The sequence below is a fragment of the Alnus glutinosa genome, chromosome 11, assembly GCF_958979055.1.
Source record: "Alnus glutinosa chromosome 11, dhAlnGlut1.1, whole genome shotgun sequence".
In the NCBI taxonomy this organism is placed as follows: Eukaryota; Viridiplantae; Streptophyta; class Magnoliopsida; order Fagales; family Betulaceae; genus Alnus; species Alnus glutinosa.
In genome coordinates this window covers 26,574,732-26,601,164 of record NC_084896.1, presented here as the reverse complement: position 1 = coordinate 26,601,164, position 26,433 = coordinate 26,574,732, and the positions used below count along the sequence as shown (strand labels likewise).

The 26,433-nt window shown below is 35.6% G+C and overlaps 2 protein-coding genes across 4 annotated transcripts in view; both read right to left on the bottom strand.

The window, feature by feature from the left end:
• Nucleotides 1-721: 721 nt before the first annotated feature.
• LOC133881756 (uncharacterized protein At5g49945-like) lies at nt 722-6,789 on the bottom strand. The gene is made up of 3 exons (XM_062320783.1): nt 5,722-6,789; nt 1,319-1,522; nt 722-1,231 (listed from the first exon to the last, which is right to left on the bottom strand). Exons 1-3 carry the CDS (start codon nt 6,727-6,729, stop codon nt 1,001-1,003), a joined length of 1,443 nt encoding a protein of 480 aa, XP_062176767.1. The 5' UTR covers nt 6,730-6,789; the 3' UTR covers nt 722-1,000.
• A 2,596-nt stretch (nt 6,790-9,385) lies between these two features.
• LOC133881755 (DExH-box ATP-dependent RNA helicase DExH7, chloroplastic) overlaps nt 9,386-26,433 on the bottom strand; it is a 53,349-nt gene continuing 36,301 nt past the window's right edge. Inside the window, exons 22-36 of one of the 3 annotated variants that reach the window (XR_009902585.1) lie at nt 23,957-24,097; nt 23,745-23,834; nt 23,606-23,662; nt 22,697-22,780; nt 20,109-20,207; nt 19,876-20,016; nt 19,443-19,513; nt 18,559-18,628; nt 17,644-17,736; nt 16,483-16,695; nt 14,777-14,869; nt 13,679-13,801; nt 10,590-10,681; nt 9,944-9,979; nt 9,386-9,640 (exon numbers count right to left, since the gene is read on the bottom strand). Coding sequence is in view for 2 of the 3 variants with exons in the window: in XM_062320781.1 (XP_062176765.1) it covers nt 10,604-10,681; nt 13,679-13,801; nt 14,777-14,869; nt 16,483-16,695; nt 17,644-17,736; nt 18,559-18,628; nt 19,443-19,513; nt 19,876-20,016; nt 20,109-20,207; nt 22,697-22,780; nt 23,606-23,662; nt 23,745-23,834; nt 23,957-24,097 (1,353 nt within the window). In the remaining variant the exon portion in view is untranslated. The remainder of the gene's footprint in view (nt 9,641-9,943; nt 9,980-10,589; nt 10,682-13,678; nt 13,802-14,776; nt 14,870-16,482; nt 16,696-17,643; nt 17,737-18,558; nt 18,629-19,442; nt 19,514-19,875; nt 20,017-20,108; nt 20,208-22,696; nt 22,781-23,605; nt 23,663-23,744; nt 23,835-23,956; nt 24,098-26,433) is intronic. The other 2 variants (XM_062320781.1, XM_062320782.1) reach the window with 2 other exon arrangements.

Here is a 26,433-nt window from a genome sequence, read left to right as displayed (position 1 = left end):
CTATATTACCCCAGCTCCATTGGATCAACTAGCATTTATCCCATTAAGTTAACACTCCTGCTTGTGCAAGGGAAACAGACTAGAATTCCTTGTTATTGGGCTATCTGAATTTCTATATTCGGGCACCCATTTTTTCTACACAATACTGGGGAAGTAAGAAAAGAAAAATGACACTATTGAAACTGAATAGGAGACAGACTCGTAAGCGAGACCCACTAAGGTACTTCATCCATGCAATTGCTGACTGGAAGAGAATTCAACGGTGCTTAACAGCACACTCTGCTCCCGCTCCTTCCAATAATGTTGTTTTTCTCCCTTTGCCCAATATTGCATTCGGGCACCCAAATACTAAGGAATCTAAATCCAATTAAACTAGGAATTAAATATATGATGATCAGTTAAACGCTTAGACAGAACCCTTAAAAAAATAAAATAAAAAATGCTTAGACAGAAATACAGTAATCACCGAAAAAATTAAAAAAGCTACAATTTTCAATTTTATTTCTTTAAAAGTTAGTTCTTAAGTTATGCGTCACCACATTTGTCAAAACAATGATCTCATGGATGGTGACATCACTTGAGAACCAACTTTTAGAGAAAAAGTTTGGATGTGTAAAATTTCTCAAAAATAATAAAAATAAATAAATAAATAAAAATTAGCGCAATACTTGCGGCCATGGAAAAAAAAAAAAAAGAAGAGAAAAATTAGAAGCCAGAGCAGTGAAAAATCAATGCTGTCCAGAACTGATATCTTGTTGTGGACACAAACGTCAGTGATGCCATAACCTACTGTGGAAGTTACACCCAGATGTAAAAATGAAGCCAACAGCAGCTTCAAAAATAGTTTCTGCAACATTGAATTTTGGTATATTTAAAATCCAAAACTATGTGGAGTTGCCGGGGACTAGAAGTACATGGCGATTAGGGTACAGAACCAAAAAATTTGGAAGGGAAACTCGAGTAAAATATCAGAAGATACTTGTCCAGTGAAATCAAGGAATTAGTGGGCACGGGTCATCTTTACTTTTGGCATTCCCTTCTTCATCTGCCGAGCGCGCTCTTTTGCTTCCTTCTTGCGAATAACCTCTGCACCAAGCTTTGCCTCGGCCTCCTCCATCATCTTCTTCTTCTCTGCCTTCTTTTTCTGCAAAGCTTCTTGCCTGACATTTTGAAGTTCTTTATATGCCTCTTGAGCAGCCTTTACTCTGGTTCCTTCTGTTTTGGATCGAGCCTGCAATTGCACAAATAGGAGTTCAAAAGAATTACGACTCAATTTTTGTTTAGTCAAATTGCAGAACATTGCTATAAGATGACACACCTGAGAACTGAGTTTGTATCGCCCAATCAAGTCGATATAATAAGGTACAAGAGCCACCAATCGAACCATATCATCCATGTTATTGGCATCTGGGAGGGCAAACTTGAACAAGAGCATCTTCTTGTGTGTGCCCGGGTGTTGATCAGAGAAATGCATTGAGATGAAATACTTTCCAAATTTCTCAAAAGCTTTTTCTCCAAAAACCTGAAAAACACCAGGTATAATTATATAAAGGACACCAAAGAAACATGCTGCAGATGCTCCTACAATTAGAGTTGTATGGCTGGGCTAGATTGCCTGATATTTACTTCATTGTCTGTGGTTCAAAAGATGTACAACAAGATAATAGGGCTAAGAAGCATACAAAAATCTAGGAACAGATCAACGACTTAAAAATAAAATATTTGAAGATAGAGTCTATGCAGCGATAGGAGTGCTTCGATATAGGTTGGATGCTCTAGTTATATGATTAAATAAAGAGAAATGATATTTAGCAAATTACTATACGACTGCTATATGACTGGGATGGCATGACAATAAAAATCTGCCGTTTGGATTAGCCAAGGCTTATAAAAAGAGCTGATTTTCACTGACACGACATCTCAATCATATGGCAGTTGTATAATAATCTACTAAATAGCATTTCTCTTAAATAAACATTCTAGTTTTCTGATTCATCTAAGCATGTGATAAGATTACATTCCCACGCACAAGTTACACAAATCCTTTAAATGGGACAGATTATGCAAAGCAGCTTTTCCCTTGATGCAGCTAGCTAGGTATGAGTGATGGAATAAGGCTATCCAACGAATCCTGTACCCAACTACCACTTCTGACCCGACCCTAAAAATATAAAAATGTACAGAATGATCATCGTACATTCGAGAGTGGCATTCTTTGTGTAACCAACGACACTTTGAAATACCTTAACCTTAGATAACCTAAGAAAGAGGAATCTCACCACATATCATATTTTTCTTCATTGTGAAGTGATGAGAGAATTATGGGCTTCGCTTTTTCGCCTTTTTGGTGTAGAGTAGGTCATGCCTAGGAGGGCAATAGAGTTATTGGCTAGCTGGAGAGGTCAATTGGAAAGTTGTAACATTTTAAAAGTTTAGAGGATGGCTCTTTTGTGCTTAATGTGGTGCATTTGGAGTGGGCGGAACGCAAGAAGCTTTGAAGATTAAGAGATTTTGGTGGTAGAGCTAGGTTTGTTATGATTAAATCCCTTGGTGCATAGATGGAGGTGTACAAAAAGTCCTCGCTTTTCTAGTTTTACTGAAATTATGGACTTATTGTAACGACCTGCCCCCAACGACACAATATTGTCTGCTTTTAGCTCTCCCAAACCAAACTTCCTTGGAGGTCACTCATCCCGGTACTACTCTCGCAGAAGCACACTTAACTGCAGAGTTCTGATAAGTTCATTGCTATCACAGCTTTAAAACGTGTTTGGTCAAGAAGGGTGCAAATATAAATATAAGCACATCCTAATTCCCATACCCAGGCGATGTAAGACGTCACGCCTATGTTCTTCTTTATCTCCCTAATAGGGGGTCTCTCTTGTATACTTCTTGTATATTCGGGTTGCGTCCCTCTGCGCTTTTTAATGAGATTGAATTACTTACTAAAAAAAAAGGTTATGTCACACAAAGTGGCATTAACTCATGGAAGTGAAAAATAACCAAATAATCTGAAAGCAAGTCGGTCTCAAGCAGATGGCTTTTCTATCTCCCTAGGAAAGAGAAAGTTTCAACTTTCATGTAACCAATTGGAATCGCACTTCCAAAGGATGTCCTCCTAAGTTTCTCTACTCCTATAGTAACAAGCTCTCAAAAAGATCTTACTAACCCTCAGATAGTATCTCTTCTCCCTTAAAAGAACTAGGTAGAAGGTGTTCGTTATGTGTTCAGTACGTATCAAGTGCATTTGTACCATACAAATGAAAAGGACATATTCAACCTACTTTAACATTATGTGCAAATAAGATTGCTATGACTGAATCCAAATCATCTCTTTTCCACAAAAATCTCACCCAACACATCATTTTAATTTTACTAAATAAATTGTTACGTGAAACAAAGACAACTCATAGAACCATCAAATCTCCACCCTCCAGTTCAAGCATAAATTAACTTTTCTCCATAATAAACTACAAACCGGTCTAGACTACAACATAATATTCCATACTTCTGCACAAACTTCATTCCATAACAACTCAATACTATTTAGCTCCCAAGAAACATCATTTCAGCTTTCCTCACTTATTTCACTTTCAATTGATTGGAAGTATCAGAGAAGGAGCATATGGGGAAAACATAGTTGCCATGGGGATACAACTCAACTAAGCTTCAATTCCAACTGATCGAAATAGGCTCCATGAATCTTTTCTCAAACTAATCAACAATGGCTATGATGCTCCAACAGAAACAATAATAAATAACATAAAATAAATATTTTAATGGTAAGTTGCATATGCGCCCACTAGATCTTATTAAACCAATGACTTTACCCTCCAACTCGTTCTTAAAGGGAGAGAAAATATCATTTGAGCTAGAGTTCATTAGCTACGAAAAAAAAAAAGGTAAAATCATTACTACCCATTTAGACTCACCCCACCCCCCCCCCCCCCCCCCCCCCCCCCCCCTCTTTCCATTTGTATTGAGGGCGGAAAAGATCATCACCTTTTCTTTAGTCCCCTTCCCTCTGTATTGCTTAGAAAAAAAGTAAATAAAAAAAAAAAAATTGATTTCCCAAAACTAGCCATAACACCTACAAAAATCAAAGGCCAATTGTAAGCACAGGAGATAAGTTTTTCTGCATAGAATCGAAACAAAGTCTCCATTGCTCCTCCAATCCAACATCCAATAAAAAAACCTACAAAGTTCAAAATCCTTTTATCATTTGTAAATTATTTTTGGTGCATTTGTAAATTCATTACCCTATGTCACAGATGCAGCACCTTAAATCAAATCTATGCTGGCCATTAAACTAAACTCAGAAATTAGAAGGCCAACCCTCATTGCAAATAATAAGAACAAAACATTTACATGCAAAACTATCTATATTAAAGACCGTTTTAATAATAAAGTAAACTAAACACTTCAACCTTATCCTTTCAATAAGAAACTTCCCTAAAACATTTAAACACAAAACTACCACCAATAAGTTTTCATATTATGTGGAGATACTAGTTGTGGACTTGTGTCGAAATGTGCTTAATACGCTTTTTGTTTGGGTTTCGGCTCATAGTCTAAGTCGTGTTATGTTTGCTGAGTTTTTACATTCATGTTCTTTCGTTTCCTCTGATTAGGGGAACTTTTGTATACTTCCTATGTACTAGGGTTGCACCCCTCTACGCTTTTTAATGAGATTATATTACTTATTAAAAAAAAAAAAGTTTTCATATTTCTGTTCTTAAATTTCCAAAATATAAAGTATCTCAATTAATCTTTCAAGTAAAAGAAGATTTACTAGATATTAAACTTATCATCTCCTGGACAAATTCATAATGAAGCACATTCCAAATCAACAACAAAGTAGAAAAGAATCTATTTAATAGTGTAGACAAGAAGAAACACACTACGCAACCATGTAACAACGAAATCCTACAAGGCGCTACACTAAACAACACCTACACAGCAAAACATCGAAACTCGAAGCAAATCATAATTATCATTCTAAAGTTCCCAAAACTAATCCTAACTATCTCATAGTAACACCTATGTTGATTTAAGAGTAATTCTAAGCACAAAAGAGAAGCTTGTTCAATAACCCCAAAAAAAAACTCTGATGAACTTCTCCAAACATCATCCACTAAAACCTTAAATTTTAAAGGACACCCATCACTTACAAATCATTTTGTGCGAATTGAAAAGTTCATCAGAAATAATATCAAGGGACTCATCTTCTTCTTCTTTTTTGTTGAATAAACAAGGAACTCAATTTCCGACTTCCCAAATAAATAACCATACAAAGAATTTAATCAAAACCACACAAGTAATCAAAAAACCCCAAAAATAACAAGGCAAACTAAATAAAAAATAATAATAATTATTCTTCTAAGACATTCAAACACGAAACTACCCAATCAATCAAAGTTTGAAAAATCAAGAAAACCAACAAACAAGCATTATTATTTCAAGAAAACCAACAAACGAACTCCTCACGTCAAATACTAAAAAATTTAGAACACAAAACAACTAAAACACAACTATATACAACACTATAATACCCACCATAGAAAAACATAAAAATTCATTCAAAGCAAACATACAAACATACAACACCCACACAGAAAAACATTAAATCTCAAAGCACTACGCACTATACTAAACAAAACCCACATAGCAAAACAACAAGAAAATCCCATAAATCAAAAACAAAAAGTAACCAAATCCAACCTGCTCAAGAACACCCTCGGTGATCAAATCCCCGGCCACCTCCTTCGACTCCGAGACAACCGCCAGCTCCTCGCTCACCCACTTCCTCCCACTCGGCACCGCCACCATCTGGGCGAACTTCTGCAAGTCCCTGACCTCCTTCTGCATTGTCTTCGCCGCCTTCTTCCTCGCCAGAGCGAAAACCACATGGTCCATCGCCTCCTCGTTCATATACACCTCGAAATTGATCTCATCCTTGCACGGCACCACCAGATTGTACAGCTTCGATATCAAATCATGCCGGCTCTTCAGCTCCATCGTGGCCAGTAATCCCTGGCAGCACCTACGCCCACTCGCGTAGAACTTGAACACCGTCTGCCCCTCCTTCAGCAGCAACGGCGAGTCGTCGCCTTCGCCGACTCCGAGCAGACTGAAATTCCGCTCGAAGATCGAGTCCTTGGTGGCAAACTTGGCGGCCCAAGCGAGCGCGAGGTTCTCGTTCTCGCGCTTCCCAGTGAAGTAGTTGATCAAGAACATGATCAAAAAGGTCCCGCACACGATCTCCACAGTGAAGGACTTCGGACCCAGCTTCGGTTTCGGGGTCGGCGAGGGCTTCGATTTCGGATCGGACGGGGTGGCATTATCAGTAATTATCGGGGTCTCGGGGGGCGTTTGCTCGAGAACCGGTAGGCCCTCGAACTCGTCCTCGTCCCAGTACTCGAAGCTCGGCGGCGAACGGGAGCTTGGAGCCGGAGTCGGAGTCGGATTCGGAATCGGATCCGGTGGAGTGGTCTGGGTTGGTTCGGGATCAGAGTGGGTGAGAGGAGGGGATCGGAGAGAGCCAGGGTAGAGAATATCGGCATCGGAATCGCTTTCGGTATCGGGATCGGCGTCTTCCGAGTCGAAGCCTTCGAAGTGAGAATCGGCGAGGACGAGAGAGCGAGAGAGATGGGAAATGAAGAGGTTGAGGACTGAGAGGAGAGCGACGAAGTGTAATAGAGAGGAGGGGAAGAGGAGTCGTTTAGCCATGGCTATTGGCTACGCAGAGGAATGAATGAGTCTGAAAATGAAGGAGTCCTATTTACTATCACTCTATATATGATTCATTGTGTTTTATTGAGTTTTCTCATATTATTTAGTAATAATTTACATTCATAATTTGGACAAAGTTTTTATTCAAATTGCATTATTTGCAAAAAATAAAAAATAAAAAATCAAACTAGTTTATGAAATTGATGCTACATCGTACACCGGAAATATTTAAGTCAATTTTAAAGATCAATAGTATAATTATCAAAATATATTAATGGGTAAAAGGACCGAAGTTGGTTGAATGTATTTATTAGCGGTTCATGTAACCAATTCCGGATTAATTGTATTTTGGGTCGGTACAATGAACCTATTTGAAGGGTCTCATTTTGTATCAAAAAACTCAAAACTCTAAAAATATGTCAGTTTAACAAACTTGATTAAAAGAATTTTATTTGATTCCAATAGAAATGAAATTTTGTCCATTTTAAATTATAGGACCTTAAGATGATTTAATAGAATAAAAAGGTTTTGGGGGGTGTCCCTAAGCAGTTGAGTAAACGAAAATTGGATTAATGGAGTAAGAGAAATTGTTTTCCATTCATTTGCCACTTTGATATCTTATCTCATAAAAATCGGGCTAGTTTGGTAAGTAATTGTGTTGTAGAATATTTGTTTGAATAGTAATAAAAAGTGATTGATGTGATATAAAATTTGAAAATGTTTTATAGAAAAGTAAAAACGTTTTGTTTTGTAGTGAATTTTTTTATTTGAATAATAATAAAAAATTATTGATGTGATATAAAAAGTATAAAAAAAATTGAAATATTTTTGATTTGATATTTTTGAAAGAAGTGAAAATAAATAGAGGAAGAATGAAAGTAGTTTGCCAAAACTAGCCCATCTAATATCATTCCTCCACTGATTAAGAATTTTGCCTTCAGAAAAGTATCATGATAAAAGTAGTAATCAATCAGTTAAAGTAGACACAAAAGTATGTAGAATAATCTAAAAATAATATTATTCAATTTGTTGTAAATGCTAAGATTGCATATTGAGTTGATTTTTGTTTCTTTTGTTTGTATCTTTTGAAGTTTTCATTTTAAAGATTCAAGAATTTAGAGTCCAAGTTGAGAGACAGAGAGAGAGAAATTAAATATACCTGCCGTCCTCATTAAATTAAACAAAGTATTTACGAAACTGTCATTTTATAATTTTACCAAACTACCCATTAATAAAAAAAAAAATTAATCCAAAGAATAATACTAAAAATTACATTTTTCTTCCATTATTATTTCACCATATTAATGTAACAGTGCCCTTATTAAAACAAAAAATTATAGACCGATTGACACTACAATGTCAACAAAGTAAAATAGTAATATAATAAAAATGTGATTTCTAACATTACTCTAATGAAAATATTCGCACACTATATCAGTCTATAAATTTATCAGACTACCCCTCTTTAACCAATTTTTTTACACAAAGTATCATTCCATAATTTAATTTTAGCATATTGTCGTTACGTATTTCTTATGAGAAACTTTTAAATGAAGTAACATATTGGTAAGTATATATGTTAGGATGGTTGGTCATTCTATTTGGCTCAAAAACTTTCGGATCAGAATCCTCTATTTTTCAAGTGAAATTGAGAAAAATTATTTCACGATGTAAGAATGTGCACGGTGCTAAGTCATTTAAATTTTTTAAATAACATTGCAACATATATAAAATTTTTAAATAACATTTCAACATATACAAGCTTAGATTTATAAAATATAATATGAGGCATCAAAGGGTTTTATATTGTGCATGGTCAAACATTGGGGTACTGTACGAGCTAGATTCAAAGCTAAGTACTCATGTAACCTATCTGACGCGAAGAATATATTTAAGGAAAAATTTCACATACCTCTTCAAACTACTACTAAATTGACTTTCCAAACATTTAATTGAGACAAACCTCCCCCCCAACACACACACACACACAACTACTAAAAAATTGTCAATGTCCCTATGAGCCAGCAAAAAGACAAAAAATAATCCTATAAAGTTTTTAATAAAACAAAAATTCCCCTATAAATTCAAAAAAGAGAAAAAAAAAAAAATGAAACTTTATAAATTTTTTTAAAAATGATTTTTTTTAATAAAAAAATTAAATTAAATTTGGAAACCCATGGTTTTTTAGTTTTCCTTTTTTCTTTTTATAATTTTTTTAAATTTATTAAGAGTATTTTCGTCATTGACAATTTTTAATAATTTGAGAGAGCATTGTCCCAATTTAAAGTTTGTGGGCATTGTCATTTGGGTGGTAGTTGAAAAGGGGCATGTGGACTTTTCCTTATATTTAATTTTGGTTTTAAGTGCAGAAATAAAAAATAAAAAAATAAAATAAAATTGGTTAATAAATGTTAAGAGTAAGAATTTTTCTTTTTCTAGAGGTTAACTTCCAACATTATTTATTCCCTTTCTCTAGCTTGTTAGTATTTCCCTTTCATAACAGATCTAGCAACACTTCTCATGTAGATAACTGTTGAACATTCAACAATCACACACACACACACACATATATATTGCCATCTTAACACATGAGATTCACTAATTTCATGCTCCACCATAATGAAGTAGCATGTCACACATAACGTTCCTTATAAATATAAATATTGCCATCTTAACACATGAGATTCACTAATTTCATGCTCCACCATAATGAAGTAGCATGTCACACATAACGTTCCTTATATATATAAATATTGCCATCTTAACACATGAGATTCACTAATTTCATGCTCCACCATAACGAAGTAGCATGTCACACATAACGTTCCTTTTGTTTTGTTTTGTTTTTGATAACAATTCCTCATATGGCAACATAAGGTCATCCTAGACAGGTGCTTCCAGTGTTTACCTTGATACAGAAAAACATGGTCAGCCCATACTTAGAGTCCGTTTGGCCCTGCAATTTTATAAACTAAAAGTACAATTTTAAATTAAATCGCAGACAGTGTATCGTTTGGAAGTGCGTTTTTAAAAATTACGGTTTGAAAATGTAGAAAAATCTGTATTTTCAAATTGCAGGCAATAAAATGCGTTTTTAAAAACACACGGTTATAAAGGTTAAACTACGATTTTATTAGTCAAATCGCATATTTTGAAATCGCTACTTTTAAAATTGCACATTTTGAAACTGCAAATCCAAACGGACACTTACTAGTGTACTGTTCTGTTGATAGTCTCAGAAAGGAAACTGTTTGTCAGGGAGAATTTATCACCAGAAGAACAATTAGTACTCAATCCTCTCTGGAATATGAAATCAAATGAAATACAGTGTACAGAGTTCCCAGGGTGTAAGTTTTTACTAACAGTCAATACAATTTGTAAAGATGAAAGGAATTTCTCTACTTCTAAGAACAAAACCCAAGTCAAACCAGGAGCAGTAATTTGACTAAATCAACCATATTTAGTACATTATTTAAGCCAGATACTAGTACATTAATGACCTGATTCTTGTTCTCTTTTCATGAACCTTTGTCAGAGTAGATGAAACTAGTAATCTGAGTATATGAACCGCCAAGACCTCTCAATTATTCTCAGTATTGAGTTGATGAAACTAGTTACACAATACACCTTCACCTCCAAAACAATGGTAGAGGGCATGTGCAGTTTTGAAGACAACAACAAATAACAATGTAGTGCTAAAGGGCTCACATCATCTTAGGAAGAGAAAAAGTGAGCTCCTTGCGTGAATCTAGTTAGAATGAATTATGAATTGTAAAATCATGAACTGCAAGGACTAATCCTAAATGTATGCTATCTTTGGGCTGGCTATAATTTGAAGAAAAGACATGCTTGCCTACCTTGATGCTCCAAATTACTTTAGTGGTTTGTCTTCTTCTAACAACAATTGGATCATAGACCTGACAACCTCGTTATCAACAATAGATGCATTCTGAGAAACAAACAAAGATTTTCATCATTCCCGGGTTGAAAGCGATTTCATGCAATGATGACAGAAGTATGGGAAACAATTAATTCATATCACAAGGCAATTCCAAGTAGCAACTTCAAAAAAAAAAAAAAAAAATTAAAAAAAAATGCTTAGGATAATTCACATTAAACAGCCTACAAATGTATGACTTCCCTGCATTTGGCTAAAGTGCATAAAATGATGCATACTTCAAAAAATTTATCAATAAATTTTCCATTCAAAAAGTTATATACAGGTTCTTTAATATTATTACAGCCCAGATTTCACAGTAGGGTACAAATTAGGGTATTAGGGGATAAACTTAAACTTTGAGTTGGGGGATAGAAAACTTATGCTTCATTAGTAGCATTAGGCTTAGGATATAGCATTCTCACAAGTCTTCCCAGCTCAATTGTGTTACAGATGAATGAAAAGTTAGCAGGCCCATGCTCGCCTCAATTGTGTTACAGGTGCTATGAATTGGACACCTACAAATATACTGCTAATAGAGCAACTGAGGGGTTTTGTATCCATGAATTGTGGAAAAATGTGGTTATAGAGCATTCTGTCTCACCCAAGTGGTTATAGATAATGTGTCCGTGAATTACGTTGTTGAAATTGATCAAGCCAACTGGGAATGATCTAATATATGATCAAGGACAAGCATGACGGTGCAGTAACTAGTTTGAGAACTGTTGTATTTGTATGAACGGTTACAGATATTATGTGTTTATGCTTGACCTGCTGATGCTATGGCAGGCTGCGTTTACAAACTTTGCAGCCCGAGTGTCTTACAACAGACCTCTACACAGGCCAGAATTAATTTCTAATCCAGAGTTATTATTTGTCTTGAGATTCAGTCTTTTCACCCTAGAGATACTCACTGGCTCTTCATTTGAAGTTGCCCAGCTAAACCGTTTCACCCTAGAAAGTTAAGAACCTTTACCATCCAGACCATTTTTAGCACAGGAGTCACATATTTTGGATTGCTGAAAATTTTACATCCTCACAAATAAAAGCTTAGTCAACTCCTCTACAATCTCCAATTGTACATTATGTTGCAGGACAAACAAACAATAACCACCAGAATCATAGGGTAAAAGCAGGAGAAATAGGGGAAAAGAGAGGAGAAAGAAGCTAAAAGAGGGGAATGGAGAAAGAAGCTAAAAGGAAGGAGAGAGAGGGAGAGAGAGAAATCAATTCTTCATTTTTTTTATTCAATCAAGTCTCCCTCTATAGAGTACAAATCACGCTTAAATAGTCATGAATAAACCCAAAGGCAAAACCCATTTATTAAATTACCAAAAGTACTCTAGGGTAACACCCATTGAATTACCAAAAATAACACCACTTATTAAAAGTACGCTTAAATAGCCGTTTGTTGGTATTTTTTTTGGCCTGTTGAATTGTTGTTTCTGTGGTGTGGTAGCAGGGGTGTTGGGTTGGTGTGTAGGCTGTTTTAGCCTTTGTTAGTTGTATTCCTGATGGGATTGTGTTCTAGTTTTTACTGGAGTGTTGTTGTAATGTTTGTTGTTCAATGAACGCTTTTATTCATCAAAAAAAAAAAAAAATACTCTAGGGCAACACCCATTGAATTACCAAAAATAACACCATTGACTCTTGAAAATAAAAACATAAATTGATAGGACTTCAATAAAATTAAGTGAACCAATATTTCGTGCTTCACACTTTGCATCATTCTCCTGTTTGGAAAAAACTTGACCTCGAATTTTGAAATGCTGAAATGTTGAAAATATATGCTCAAAAAACTTTGGATCCAAGCCCAAAACATTTTTTTTTTTTTTCATGCCAGACATACTATTAGTAACCAAACAAGACAATCTCGCGTAAGGAGCAACACAACCATGCTGAACACGCTAACACAAAAGGATTTAAAGTTGCCGAGCACACTCAGCACACAGAGGGCTTCTTCAGGCACGAAGAGTCAAGCGCGAGAGAGATGGTGGTTATAAGTTGCTGTTTTGAGTAATGCTGGTGAGAACCCAAAAATAGAAATGGTAGAGCAGCAACCAGATTTAATGATGAGGTGCCGCCGTGGTCTGATGGCGGCGACTGGATGGTCGAGCGGCAACTGGGAGCCAGGTGATGTGGCAGCAGCGTGGGTTGATGGCGGCGATTAAGGGGGAGACATACGGGATTCACCATTCAAGACCCGGTGGCATCTTGCGAAACCCGAGATACTGTTAGTGTGGTGACATGTGGCTGAAGGTGGCAACATTGAGGAGATGGACCATTCAGGCAGCCTTTTTCTGGGGACTGGGCGGTGGATTGGATTCTTATGGAGGTTATCGGTTGGGTGTGTGCCGTGTGGGTGTTTGTGCAGTGGTGCCGTTATGCATTTTGACAGAACGTCAGTGGCTTGCACGAATCGATGGTGGCTTGTGGGTTCTGGGTTGGGTAGATTCTGATGAATTGTTGCGTCCGATGGTTGAGATCGGATTTTTTTTTTTTTTGGTAATGGTGACAGTCTTGGGTGTCTAGAAGTTGGTAGTTTGATTTGGTCTGCACTCTGCAGTGGAGAGGCTTAGGATGGCAGGAAGAGGTTGTGTTGGAATGGTGGTGGTCATGGCATTGGGGAGGGAGGGAGGGAGAGAGCTATGGGAAAGAGAGGGAGTGGAGAGGGGGAAGAGAAGGAGAGGGAAGAATCAACTCTTCAACTTTTTTTTTTATTCAATCAAGTCTCGCATACAAACCATGCTTAAATAGACTCATGACTAAATCCAAAGGCAAAGCCCATTGATTAAATTACCAAAAGTACTCTAGGGCAATACCCATTGAATTACCAAAAAATTTTCAATTGACTCTTGAAAATAAAAACATAAAATTAGTAGGACTAAAATAGAATTAGGTGAACCAATATTCCGTGCTTCGCCCCTTGCATCACATTAAATGCATGCTGATTACCACCTAACACAATCTAACATGATGAACTATAAGCCAACGCAAAACAAATGATACCTCTGGCTTTCTGATTAGCTCCTTCAAAATTGAATGAAGAGTTAATCGCAGTTCCTTGAACAGGACAGCAATTTGGGCTGCTGCTGTCAGTTTTAACCATCCATCTATTGTGACCAGTCCAGTCTGCAAAATTAGAATATTGATACACAGTTACAAAAGGAAGACAGTTCAGATATATATATATATACACAGTTACAAAAGGAAGACAGTTCAGATATATATATATATATATATATATATATATATATATATATTATTTTTAAATAAAAAAATTAAAAAAAAAAAAAGAAAAAGAAAAAGAAAAAGCAACCACCAGATTTATAAAACATTCAACCTCCATCTCTCTTTTAGTTAGTTGTCAACGTATTTGAAAAATCTGGAACTTAATCATATCATAAGCATGGGCATTTATTGGAATATAAAGCCAATGCAACATAAAAACAGGGGCTGATCCAGGATTTTTATATTATGGGGGCCAAAATGAGGGTATGAATGAATATAAATATGTAAATAGAAAGTCATGTTTACTGTACACATCTTTTTTCTGTGTCCGTGGAGGGATGGGGAACCATAATGCAGCTTCGCCTCTGAACATAAACACCTCCCAAACATCCACTACTGGTAATGCTATGTGAAACTGTCGCAGCCATACACAAGCTAATGCTTTCAAGAGAAACCAGAAGTAGTAGTAGTTCTAAGAAAGGGGTGGTTTCCAGTAATTTTTGGTTGCTACAATTTCATGGGATATTACTGTATAAAATGTGAGTGCGCACGTGCACACACATATACATATTACTGACGAATATAATTCATAGACTATAATGGAGGCTAACGCCATGACTCACTCCCCCAACCTTATTTCTCGATGCAAAAATGCAATTTGGTCTAAAGACCATTGGGATCAGATATTACTACTTACTAGAAAGTAGAATACATATCTAGGAAATGTGAATGTGAAAGTAATTATCATTCATCTAGATTCTGCAAGTGACAAAAAATCTAGGTTGAGTCAAATAAGGAGCTGTTAATTTTATACAGTTAGCAGCAACTACACTTTAAGATGCACGTCTTTATTGCTGGGGAAAATAAAAAAGATACCTGATGTTGAATGTTAATGGAGCCACCAAACAGCAAAATAGAGTAAGGAGAGATGACAGAGGTATCTCGAAGAAAAATTTTGTTGGTTTCAACCTGAGAGAAAAGAGAAATCAGAGCGAAATTCTACACAAAACAAATTAATAGGTCAAATTCTTAGAAAAGAGTTATTTGGGCGAACAAGAAAACAAATATAGCAATAGGCCATCTCTTAACGATTCTTGTACCAATGTTATCCCCAACACATAATTGTAAGTCGATCCCCAATATGAAAAAGGACATAAATTTCCTACAAACCTGTTTGTAAGAAATTTCCTACAATTTACATATAAAATTGACATGTGTCCCTTGGCATGTGAGAAGCATATGCTATTTAAATAGCATATGCTTCTTACATGCTTTTTTAATAGCATTAATAAAAAAACATGTGCTTCTCACATGTTAAATGACACATGTCCTTTTTATATGTGGGTTATAGGAAATTTCTTACAAACCAGTTTGTAGAAAATTTTTGTCCTATAAAAAATGTTGAGCTTGCATCATCCCATAATGATTGATTAGCATATGCAGGAAAAAGCATCTCACAGCATTTCAATTCATTGCACACACCATTCTGAGATACAAGAAAGAACCTCTCTCTCTTCTCTGACGAAAACCATATTACTTGTACTGCAAGGGAAGGAACTGATTATTTTATTTTTGCTACCATACAAAACAAATGAACATTTATTTCCTTATCTGAGTACATCATTTCCATCAGTCTTCTATTTGTTAGTTACCACTCTTCCCAAAACCTCGAGCTATAGGGAAGTGGGCTGAATGTACATCAAGCACAATCTAACTTCCCCCTCCCCTCAAAAAAAGAAAAAACATCCATTCTCACGCGTAACCCAGCCCAATAAGTGGAGCTCAAATGTGGGCTTTGCATATGCAAAACAAAAATAGAGAGACCCCGAGAAGAAAACTGGGACAAGTGAGGGTTTCAGAATTCCAACACCAAGAACTCTTAATGAAACCTTAGGATGAAGAAAAAATTGGAAATAGAGGGAACTTATATTTTAAAGAAGAGCTATCATTCTGGCTGAGTAATCAATTTGGACAATACAATTGATCTTGCCAAGCATACCGTAAACGAAGCTCATTAAACGGATACAACTTAAGACTTGATTAGGCACTAAGACTATTCTTTTTTTCTTTTTTTCTTTTTACCTGCACATAGCTTTTTTTACATCAGTTTGTTCTTAAATCAAGAATGGCAGGAATAATATAACACATACCATTTTTTGGCAGTACAAAAATATGACATTAATAGAAGTTATCCAGGATTATACAAAGCTAATTTTTACTTTTTGTATAGAAATATCAGGTTTTGAAAGAAATGTCATTAGTATCAAGGTCCTAATCCCTACTTCTTTAGTGTCCCTCATGAAAATATTCTGAACGAATTTGAATCAGAGAAGACTAACTCAATATTGAAGACAATGCCAATTTTGGGTACAGCATATATAACCCTAAATCCAACCCATTTATAATATTATTATCAGATGATTGATAATAAATTGGATTATGTTTGTATGTTGCATAGAGATATTAAATTCCTATGAAACCATCACATTATTGAACGGAAATTAGGACTAGCACATGACTCACAAAAAAAAAAAAGAAAAAAAAAAGAGAGAATTAATAAACCATTGAATAAAAGTGCAAACCTTTTCAAGGAAAACAAGGAAGGGGTACTGAAATGCTTTCAAACTACCGTTGATAGAAGAAGGGTGTATGTGAACTTCTCTTCTTCCATCGTACCATACAGGACGGCCCAGTGTTGCAGGACCAACAGACTGTTTAAGGCTCCCAAGAGTAACACCAGTAATGCCTTGTTCAGTGGCTGCCACATTAGGGTATAAACCTGCACATAGTATAGCCTGCAAGGGTACTTCAAGAATCTTTGTTTAGAAACAGGGCAAATGCTATAAAAGTCAGTTCAAAATTAGACATGAGATACAAATCATTGATTTTCATTGTCATAAGAAAAGTCAACCACACACTCTTGATTAAAAAATTTAACATAGATGCATATCAAAGGGATTAAATCATCACTCATTCCAAAAGTTTAGACTAATAAGAATGGTGAATTTAATCATTTAATTAATACTTTAACACTACTCCTCACGTATGGGACCAGACATCAAGTAAAATATTTTAATTGAAAATTGAGATAAATTGAAGAGTCAATGTTCATATTCAAGATCCCTACTATGATATTATGTTAAATCATCACTTATTCCAAAAGATTAAACTACTGAGAAATGGTGAATTTAATCATTTAATTAATAATTAAACAATGCTGGCAAGCATGTAAATAAAGATAAAAATTTGTTTCCCCGGCTCCTGTTATAGTGAAAACCAAACACAATTATTTTAAGAAAGAACCAGAAAACAAAGCCAAATCAACATATGTTGATAGCAATAAGTTCAAAGAAGTTTTGATCCATGGGTATTGGCTCTGAGGATAAAGGGGAAGGGTGAAGTTTTGGCATCCCTTAGGTTTGGTTCTTGCCTGGCAAAATGTCCATACAAATTTTAATTAATGCAAATGGAGTTTAGTCATTTCAGGCCTTCTACTAGGAAAGGTTTGCTCATGGGCAAGGCAAGCTCTTCTACTCTGGTTCATGGTTTCTCTTGACTATATGTTTAATCTGGAGGAGAGATCAACCATTAAGAATTAGTGAGTGGTCTTATCAATAGAAAAATGTACAACTCCACTTTCTACAAGATAAATCATGGTGCAAAAAAAGTGTTACTAAAAATAATCTTCATCTCTCAGGAAAATAAAGCCAGCTCAATACAACCAAAGGCCTTATCATTCTCACCTTTACAACTGATGAATGACACGAATACTTATTGAACGGTTGTGATGCATCAGAAAACCAACGGTCGATATCTTCTTTCCTTTTCCCATGGATCTGAATCATGCAAGCATAGAATTCCTCAATTTCAGGAGATAAAGCTTCAGAATTTGGGAATTTGAAGTGGAAATTGCAATCAGAACAACAATTTAGCAAAAAGTTCCAATAATATTATATTGGAAATATAATTCCATTAAATCATAGCAATCCAAAGTAAATAAAATAACAGAAAAAAAAAAAAAAAAGTCCTCATAAGAACTCATCTGATAGCATTCAATAATAATCACACATGAATAAGATTTGAAAAATAAATTGGCCTGCATGCATATATTGTGGCAGAATTATGAAAATCACAGGGAGAAGCATGATGCAACTAGTTACATCTAGCTACAGATTGATACTTTGTAATCAATATCTGGACTCGTGATTGTGCAAACAATAACCATATCAGTGAAAGCACGTGTAGGTAAATCACTAGTTGTCTTAAAAGCTTAAATTAATAGAAATGATGAATCTAATCAATTAATTAATAGAAATAAATGCAAAATTAGTCCTTGTGGTTGGACTAAGTTACAAATCGCTCCCTGCGGTATAAAAAACAATTTAGAGATCCTTGGGATAGGCCAGGATAACAATTTAGTCTCTACGTCTTCACATGACCAATATTCATTGAACTAACCACCAGTTGTTAAAGAACAAATATTTTTTTTTTTTTTTTTTTAAAAAAAAAAAAAAAAGAAAAAAAAGAAAGAAAGAAAGAAATAAAGAAAGAAAGAAAGGATAATATGGGTTGCAAGTTATATTTAAAAGAGAAAATGAATTCTATAACAAAAGCAGCAAATATCAATAATACACTCCTCAAAACCAAAGGCACTATACCTGATACTTTTTTGCAAGGTTGATGAGGCCAATGTCAGCTAGCAATGAACCAAACTGTATTCTCATGTCCCTGGCATATTAGCACATATATCAAAAAACGAGAAGAATTGAGGCATTAAATAGAAAGCAAACGACAAATTAGTTAATGAACCACATGTTCAGAGCATTGGTATGTTATAGACCTAATTATATTTCATATGGTTTGGTCAACATAAATCATCAGGCTGCACATAATTCGTTACCTAACGAAAGAAAGATGGAACCAGATGCATTCTTAAAAGTAAGCGCTTTAATATTTAATCAAATAATAAATAGGTTTTCTGTGCTAGGGTGAACAAAGTAGAGGCAACCTAAGTGAAACCACCATAAAAAAATTTGCATTCGTATGGCAGGTATTTCTTTATGCACAGGGTGGTTTGCCTACTAGGTTTAAAGCTTGTAAGTCCAAAACTGACTCATATCATGGCACATGCTAATATGCAATGATATCATCACGCAGAACCCAATGAATCATGTTGATATTGACATAAACAATAGCAACCAACTTACTGGAAGGTAGTAAAGAGACTACTGTTGACCAAATGCGCAGGTATCTGCATATTTTAGTTATCACTCAAGAAGAAGTAAACTATTCTTTATCAAGCACCAGCCTTTTCAACGAGTTATTCTTTCTAGTAGCTATAAACTGTCACTCGGAACTCAGGAAGTACAAGCTACTATTAGCTAGCTCATTAGAGGCATATGATTCTCTTCAAGGGATGGCAACATAACTAACTTTTTCAAGATTAGTTTGCTTATCAGATTTTATGTGACATGAAAATATAATAGTCACGCAATAATTTATGCACTGAAAATAACACACAATCGAGAGAAAGAAGCTACACCTTATCATGTGCATCACTGAACTGCTTAAAAAATATGAATTGCAAAAATGTTGGGCAGCTTTAACTCCTTTCTGCAAGAACCAAGTTATCATCTCAGCAAACATTGCGTTTCAAGACTCCACAATGCTATAATGACCAATTATACTAAGTATACATATGTTAGCACGAGGTCAACAACGACAGGGATCTTCAATGGTAAAACTACGGCTTATCCAATAAGCAAAATGCATCACAAGAAAGAGGGGCTATCTACCCTTTAGATGGAACGCATGAAGTAGCTTACAATTTGGCTTTAAGGCAGATTGGAAAAATCATATTAGTATTGTGTAGTGTAGTGGCACGAGAGTACTGGTGATAGAGTAACAATTACAAGTGCAACAGAATGGTTTTGACACTAAACCAAGCTAATAGAGAAAGGGAAACACTCACTAACCTCACGGAGAATCTTCTCCCATTTCCTGTATGCAGTCATCATTAACAGGTGATCAGATTGCTTGTCACCATCATCTGAATCACTAGGACCGTCAATCTTATCTTTCAAAAGTGCTAATTTTGCTCTTTCAACATTTTGCCTCTGAAAATCAAAATCATCATACATACTTCAAATTCTTCTTGTTTCAGAAAAGTGAAGCAGCATTGAAATCAGTGCAGCATTAATAGACATACCTCATCTTTTGGATACACAAATGGAGATTTATAGCTCAAAAATGCTGAAATGGAGAGAATGGGTGATAAGCAGCCAAATATTGCACCATACAGCATCATCTGCAGTTACAAAGGAAAATAGTGTAAGAAACTTCAACCAGAAAAGGCAAAAAAAAAAAAGTACCTACAGCAGTCTACGATGAAGAAAAGTAGAAATTTTGTTTGTGTTTCCAAGAGAGCAAGAAAGAGTGTGAGAGAAAGGAGAGGGGACGAGCTAACGATAAAGAAAGGAAATGCTGAAAGGATGTAAAGAAATCAATGGAAAAGTTTATCAAATCACATTTCTATGTGCTCAAGGAATAGAGGCGGCACAATTTAAACAAAATACATCCAATTAAGACTGTCAATCTGGCAGGGCTGACACAGACTGAAGCAAGACTGAACTCTATGCCAAAAAAATCCCTTTACCAAGCTTAGTCCAACCAAAATTCAGCTTCCATTCTACAGTCTGACCTGAGCACCTTGTATCGGCTGAACCAGTTTTAAAAACTTATAAAAGAAAGAACAAGTTCAATATTCATCCAAAAAAAAGAACAAGTTCAATAAAAAGAGGGAGGAAAAAGAAAAACAGAATGGGTTCAATAGAAAGGACAACAATAATGAGTGATGCATAAGAATGGTGAGGGGGTTTCCACATGCTGTAAAGGGATCTTGGGTCATCATGAGATTAGTAAGTCTAGAGTGTTGTACCACTTTGTCTTTCGCAGATGCAGTGACAGAGAGGAATAACCCCACTTTTAATGGTCTCAAGCTGAATTTGAATCAGCTTAAGTCTATTTTCAAAAGATTATATGATTGGGTGATTGCATTAGGTAGCATCCAATGCTAGTCATTCCAGATTTTATTGCTCTCTTGAATTTTATGCTGTAGTCCTTTGGAGGATACTACTTAGACATCCCATATACCATGTCCATTGTTTAGTTAATAAAAGCACTATTACTTGCAGATATAAAAAAAAAATGGTAATGGTTCAATTTAAAGTTTTAAACCATGGACCTGGGGAGTTAAGTTCAAAATTGCTTCAACATTACGTTTACACTAGCCTTTAAATCAATGTACAACAGATATTATCTCTTCTGATCAACAGGAAACACTAATTTAGATAAATAGACTTCGTTCTAGGAGTGCTTCAAGCTGTGTATGCAGAGTCCAAATTCAATGCTCCTTAGTTATCAAAAGCCACAGAATGCAATAGTACAGCTCATAATTGAGAATTCACATGGGAAATGGCCTACTAGGCTCTGCTATTCAATGGATGGAAATCCAAACAAAACCCCTATGGATTTGAAGCCATGTGCAATCTGAGAAGACAAGGTGATATGGACAGATAGTGCAGATTGGAAATACTCTATCTGATCTGCGTGGGAAGAGTTAAGATCCAGGAAGGAGAGAGTGGAATGGCCTCACCTAGTGTGATACAGCGAAGCCATCCCTCGGTTCTCCTTTATCCTTTGCCTGATATACATGACTAATTGAGTACCCAAGCAAGCTACTTGCTTAAACTGGAAACTGTTGTGTGCTGTGCAGCATGGCAGAGGAGAATATTGACCCCTTATTCTTCAACTATACTTTCTCGGACAGATTATGATCAGCTCTATGTGCTAAACATAATTTCCTTGGGTTTTTAGGAGTTAGTAGCACACAACAAGGTCGATGAACCAGAAGTTTGAGGGAAAGGTTTGTCTACTCTCATCTGCAGAGTTATGATCAGCAGCAGTCTACTACATATGGAAAGAAGAAATAACAGAATGTTCAGAAATAAGAACAAGGATGTAAGGCTATTTTGCAAGCCATAACCAACACCATTAGAGGGAGGCTATGTAGCACGCAGAAATGCAGAAAACCGATCAAAACAGTGGTCATAGAGATCAAGGCAGCAACATCATTCTACATTCAAGCCCTAACTATGTGTTTTTTGAGAGTATTTGTTTTCTGGTTCTGTAATGATTTCACTAGCATATTGTACTATAGTTTGTAGTAGTTTGCCCTTGTCTGGTTAATGTTGTAACTGCTGCTTTGTGCTCTACATGCAACTAGGTCAGGCTTATTTAGTTCCCCCCTATAGGCATCTAGTCACTGTGCTCCTGTATGGTTGTTTTTGCTCTTTAATACATTTCCTTACACATATAAGAAAGGTATAGGATGCGTTTGTGGCTACGATTTAGGTGTCTGAAACTGTCTTAATGACTATCCACCAATTTTAGTGTCCCTAACCTTGTCAACATTGTAGTCTTGTAGAATAATCATGTCAAATTGGGTGCTTTAAGGTGTAGCAAAGGGCGAAACTAACAAAAATAAATAAATAAGCAAGTCCAAGAAACTCATCATGAAAATGGGAAGATATCTTGTATAATAAATTATAATTTCAGGTAAGAACTTAAATATTTAGGAAGAAAATACATTAATTACGTAATAGAAAAAACTTGAACTAGCATCAGAATCAGAAAATAAGAAAAAGTCCCAAAAGCATTATATTAGCATGAAATTTCCTTATGCTACAATAGCTTTATGTTCTAAAGTAAAAGAATAACTGATAATTTGATGCACACCTTTCCAATCAATACATCAACAGGAAGTTTCGCCAAATGATGCCCAAGAGGTGTCAACTCTTCATTACCTTCAAGTGCCCCAACCTTAAAAAATCCCAATTGTAGGGTATAAATTTACTGACCGCTATAATGAATTATTTTTTGGTGAGAATTATTATAAATAATAATTTCACGACTGATAAAGTACTAATAACAATCATAAACATTACAAATACAATAAAAGTCAATGTTTTCTTTAAAGGTGGATAGAATCACCAATTTCATTTTATTGAGTATTATGACAAACTTCTGCAATGAGTCATAGTAACAAAATTGAAGACTTTCAGAGCAAGCAAATCATTACAAATATAATGACAAATTCACTTCATTATCGAGGATGAACAGACTTAGAAATAAACAAATAAACAAAGAATAACAAACAAACAAACAAAAAAGCCACAGAACAAAAGAGTAATAGCTTTAGTTTCAGTAAATTGCCCCATATAGGAGACAGAAGAAAAATTAAACAGGGTAATAAGTGACATAAATCATATTTCCGACAATTATGCTTTCACGTAAAAGCTTTTCTCACAAGTAATATAACTTCATTCAATGAAGAAACAAAATGGTCATAGCCCTAGTAAAGCTGAAGTCTACAGGAGGTACGCATAAACAAAAAGGACGATATAAAATTACTGAAAATCCAAAAAGACAAAAGAGATCCCGCATGTTGCCCACGACATCCAATAAAAAAGTCATATAAAAAATTGTGAGATAATTAGGATCCTTTCACATAATGATATTTTTTATCTATACTCAAAAATCAAATAGGTTCTATTAACAAAAATCAGAATCAAGCTGATTGTTTTGCTACTATTCATACACTCAAATGTAACTCAGAAAACCATCACCCTAACAATAAAAAGCTACCTCATATAATAATGAAAGTGCTGAGGTTATAGCCTCCTCCCTAGGAGGTTCTAAAGCCTGAAACAGAAGGTAACAAATAAAACCAGTTAGACAGTTCTATCAATTCAAAAATCAGTAATCAAAACATAGCATTACTTACCATGGATAAAAAAGGTTTTACATAACCCAGAGAAAGTAACTTAATTTGTAAACACAATTCCACTAATGGCATCCGAAGCATCTCAGGAACCTTGGCATTGTGAACAACACATGAGAAAAAAAAAGTGGTAAAAAAGTCCAATTAACAGGATATGAATGAAAAGAGCAAGAACATGTGCACCTTTGGAGCTTTTTCTTTCTAACAGAAAGTACCTGAAAAGGTCGCATGCATTTCTCAAATCTATAACATGTGTACAAGCAAAAGCAAATTCCAGGTTTTACACGTCCAGCTCTTCCTCGCCTTTGCCTTGCATTTGCTTGAGATATCCAATCTTCAACCATGCTAGACAATTTCTATAACATACCAGTTAAAAGAATTAAACCCACGGACGAATAAAGAGACATAAGGTTTACAGAGATAACTCAAGTGAGTTGTCCTTGTCAAAATTACCAAAGAAGGGGACATAGTAGGAGAAGAGCCTCAAATTGGTGTCTAAGGCAACACAAGACACAAGTTCATTAGACAAGGGGCGCAACCCTAGTATACAGGAAGTATACAAGGGAACCCTTAAATCATAGAAAAAGAAGAATATAATTCTAAGAACTCAGAAAAATTAGAAACAGGCAATCTATTTCATGCCACTCTCCATATATACAGGGTGTGTAGCATCATCTTTTTCAATTCTAACAATCCATTCTCACGATCGTCACAGCTCCTAGCATTCTGCTCTCTCCAAAGACATCACATCAAACTCAAAGGAGCCAACCCCTATATGTTCAAAACATTACAGTTGCCCAATTGTTCCCTCCAACTTCCCAACAAATCGCTCACCTTGCAATTTTTCACCCCTAACCCCCCTGAAATTATCATAGAACATATATTCGACCAATTCACCAAATGAAACTTAAACTCATCACCGATACCTTCCCAAAGAAAGTCCTTCTAAAGTTTTTCCAATTGAATAGCCACTCCTACTGAAATAGGGAAAATGGACATATAATATGTTGGTAAGTTCGAGAGAGTACTTTTTATCAAAGTTAATCTACCTCCCTTTGATAAATACAGCCTCTTCCAACGCCCCAATCTTGCTCCATCTTCTCAATAATGCCCCTCCAAATAGTGGAAGCCTTATAGTGAGCACCCAAAGGAAGACCCAAATACTTCATTGGCAACAAAGCCACACCACATTCAAGAATGCTAGACAAACCCTCCACATCCCCCACATCGCCTACAGGGACAATCTCTGACTTTGACAAATTTATTTTCAACCCCGACACTACTTCAAAACATAAGAACATGCATCTCAAATTTTGAAATTGTTCTACACTAGGCTCACAAAAATTAACATATCATCGGCAAACAACAAATGTGACACTAACATCTCCTCATGATTTTTCGATACCACCGAAAACTTAGAAGCCTTCTCGCCACCGTAGCAGACATCATTCTACTTAAAGCCCATAACAACCACAAATAATAGTGAAGACAATGGATCCCCCAGTCTTAATCCACACGAACTATTAAAATACCTTAAAGGTGAACCATTAATGAGAATGGAAAAGCGAATCGTAGAAATGCAATGATGAACCCAACCTCTCCATCTCTCCCCAAAGCCGCATCTCTTCAACAAATATAACAGAAACTCCCAATTGATGTGGTCATATGCCTTCTCCAAGTCCAATTTACATAAAATACCTAGTTCCCCAGAGTGAACTTGACTATCCAAACATTCATTTGCCACCAAAACAGAATCAAGAATTTGTCAACCCTTGATAAGCGCATTCTGAGAACTTGAGACAATCTTCCCCAAAACCGACTTCAACCTATTTGCCAAAACTTTCGAAATAATTTTATACACCCCACCCACTAAGATGATAGTGTTAAGGATACTATAGTAAACACACACAACAAGACCACACCTGCCTCCTACTCAACAAACTCAGCCTCAATCTCACTCATTGACAGCAGAAAAGATCAAGAGGAGTCAGCCGTGATTCAAGGAACTTCCCTCAACAGGAACACAATTGGATCCTCTCACCATATCAGACCTACAGCTAGCATATCTCCAGATACTCAATAATCCCATTCCTTTTGTTTACACCAACGGCTATATTGCCCATTCTATACTTTCCTAGGACAGAATATTACTTACCATACTTAGCTCATGTAATTATAGCATCGCATATGCCTGGCACACTGTATCCTTCTATAAATACACATACAATACAATACCTAAGTATGTATTTATACAATACAATACAAGTGCTAAGGCATTTTAACCTAATTCTGTTTTAAGTTTACAGATAGTGTTTAATGGTATTCTCCTTTCTAATTTTTTTTTTTTTTTTGGTTTATAGCATGCCTGACACTGCAAAATCCACATAAAATATTGTAGAAAATGCCCAAGTAATTGTCTGGCATGTAACCACAAGCAAGTTCTATCGACTTTATATACAACTCCTTAAAGAGAAAAGGAAAAAAGGGTAAGCTCGTATCCAAACCCAGAACTACAGACAGTTTCTTAACCAAGGACATCATGTGCTGCAGAAACATGCTCAGCTTAACCCTTTGATCTAAAAGAACACAGGTTGTTTTCACTCAAAACAAATACTAGACTCCTACAAAAAGACATAGAACGGAAAATGTGGCTCTATGTCCACTGCTGAGATCTAAATTTATGAATACCATT

What these genes read in the sequence shown, in the direction of transcription:
- LOC133881756 (XM_062320783.1), bottom strand. Translation starts at nt 6,729, where the DNA reads ATGGCTAAACGACTCCTCTTCCCCTCCTCTCTATTACACTTCGTCGCT. An exon ending in CCGAGGGTGTTCTTGAGCAG is followed by an intron (nt 1,523 to 5,721) that starts GTTGGATTTGGT and finishes GGTGTTTTTCAG; the next exon opens with GTTTTTGGAGAAAAAGCTTT. An exon ending in GATACAAACTCAGTTCTCAG is followed by an intron (nt 1,232 to 1,318) that starts GTGTGTCATCTT and finishes GTGCAATTGCAG; the next exon opens with GCTCGATCCAAAACAGAAGG.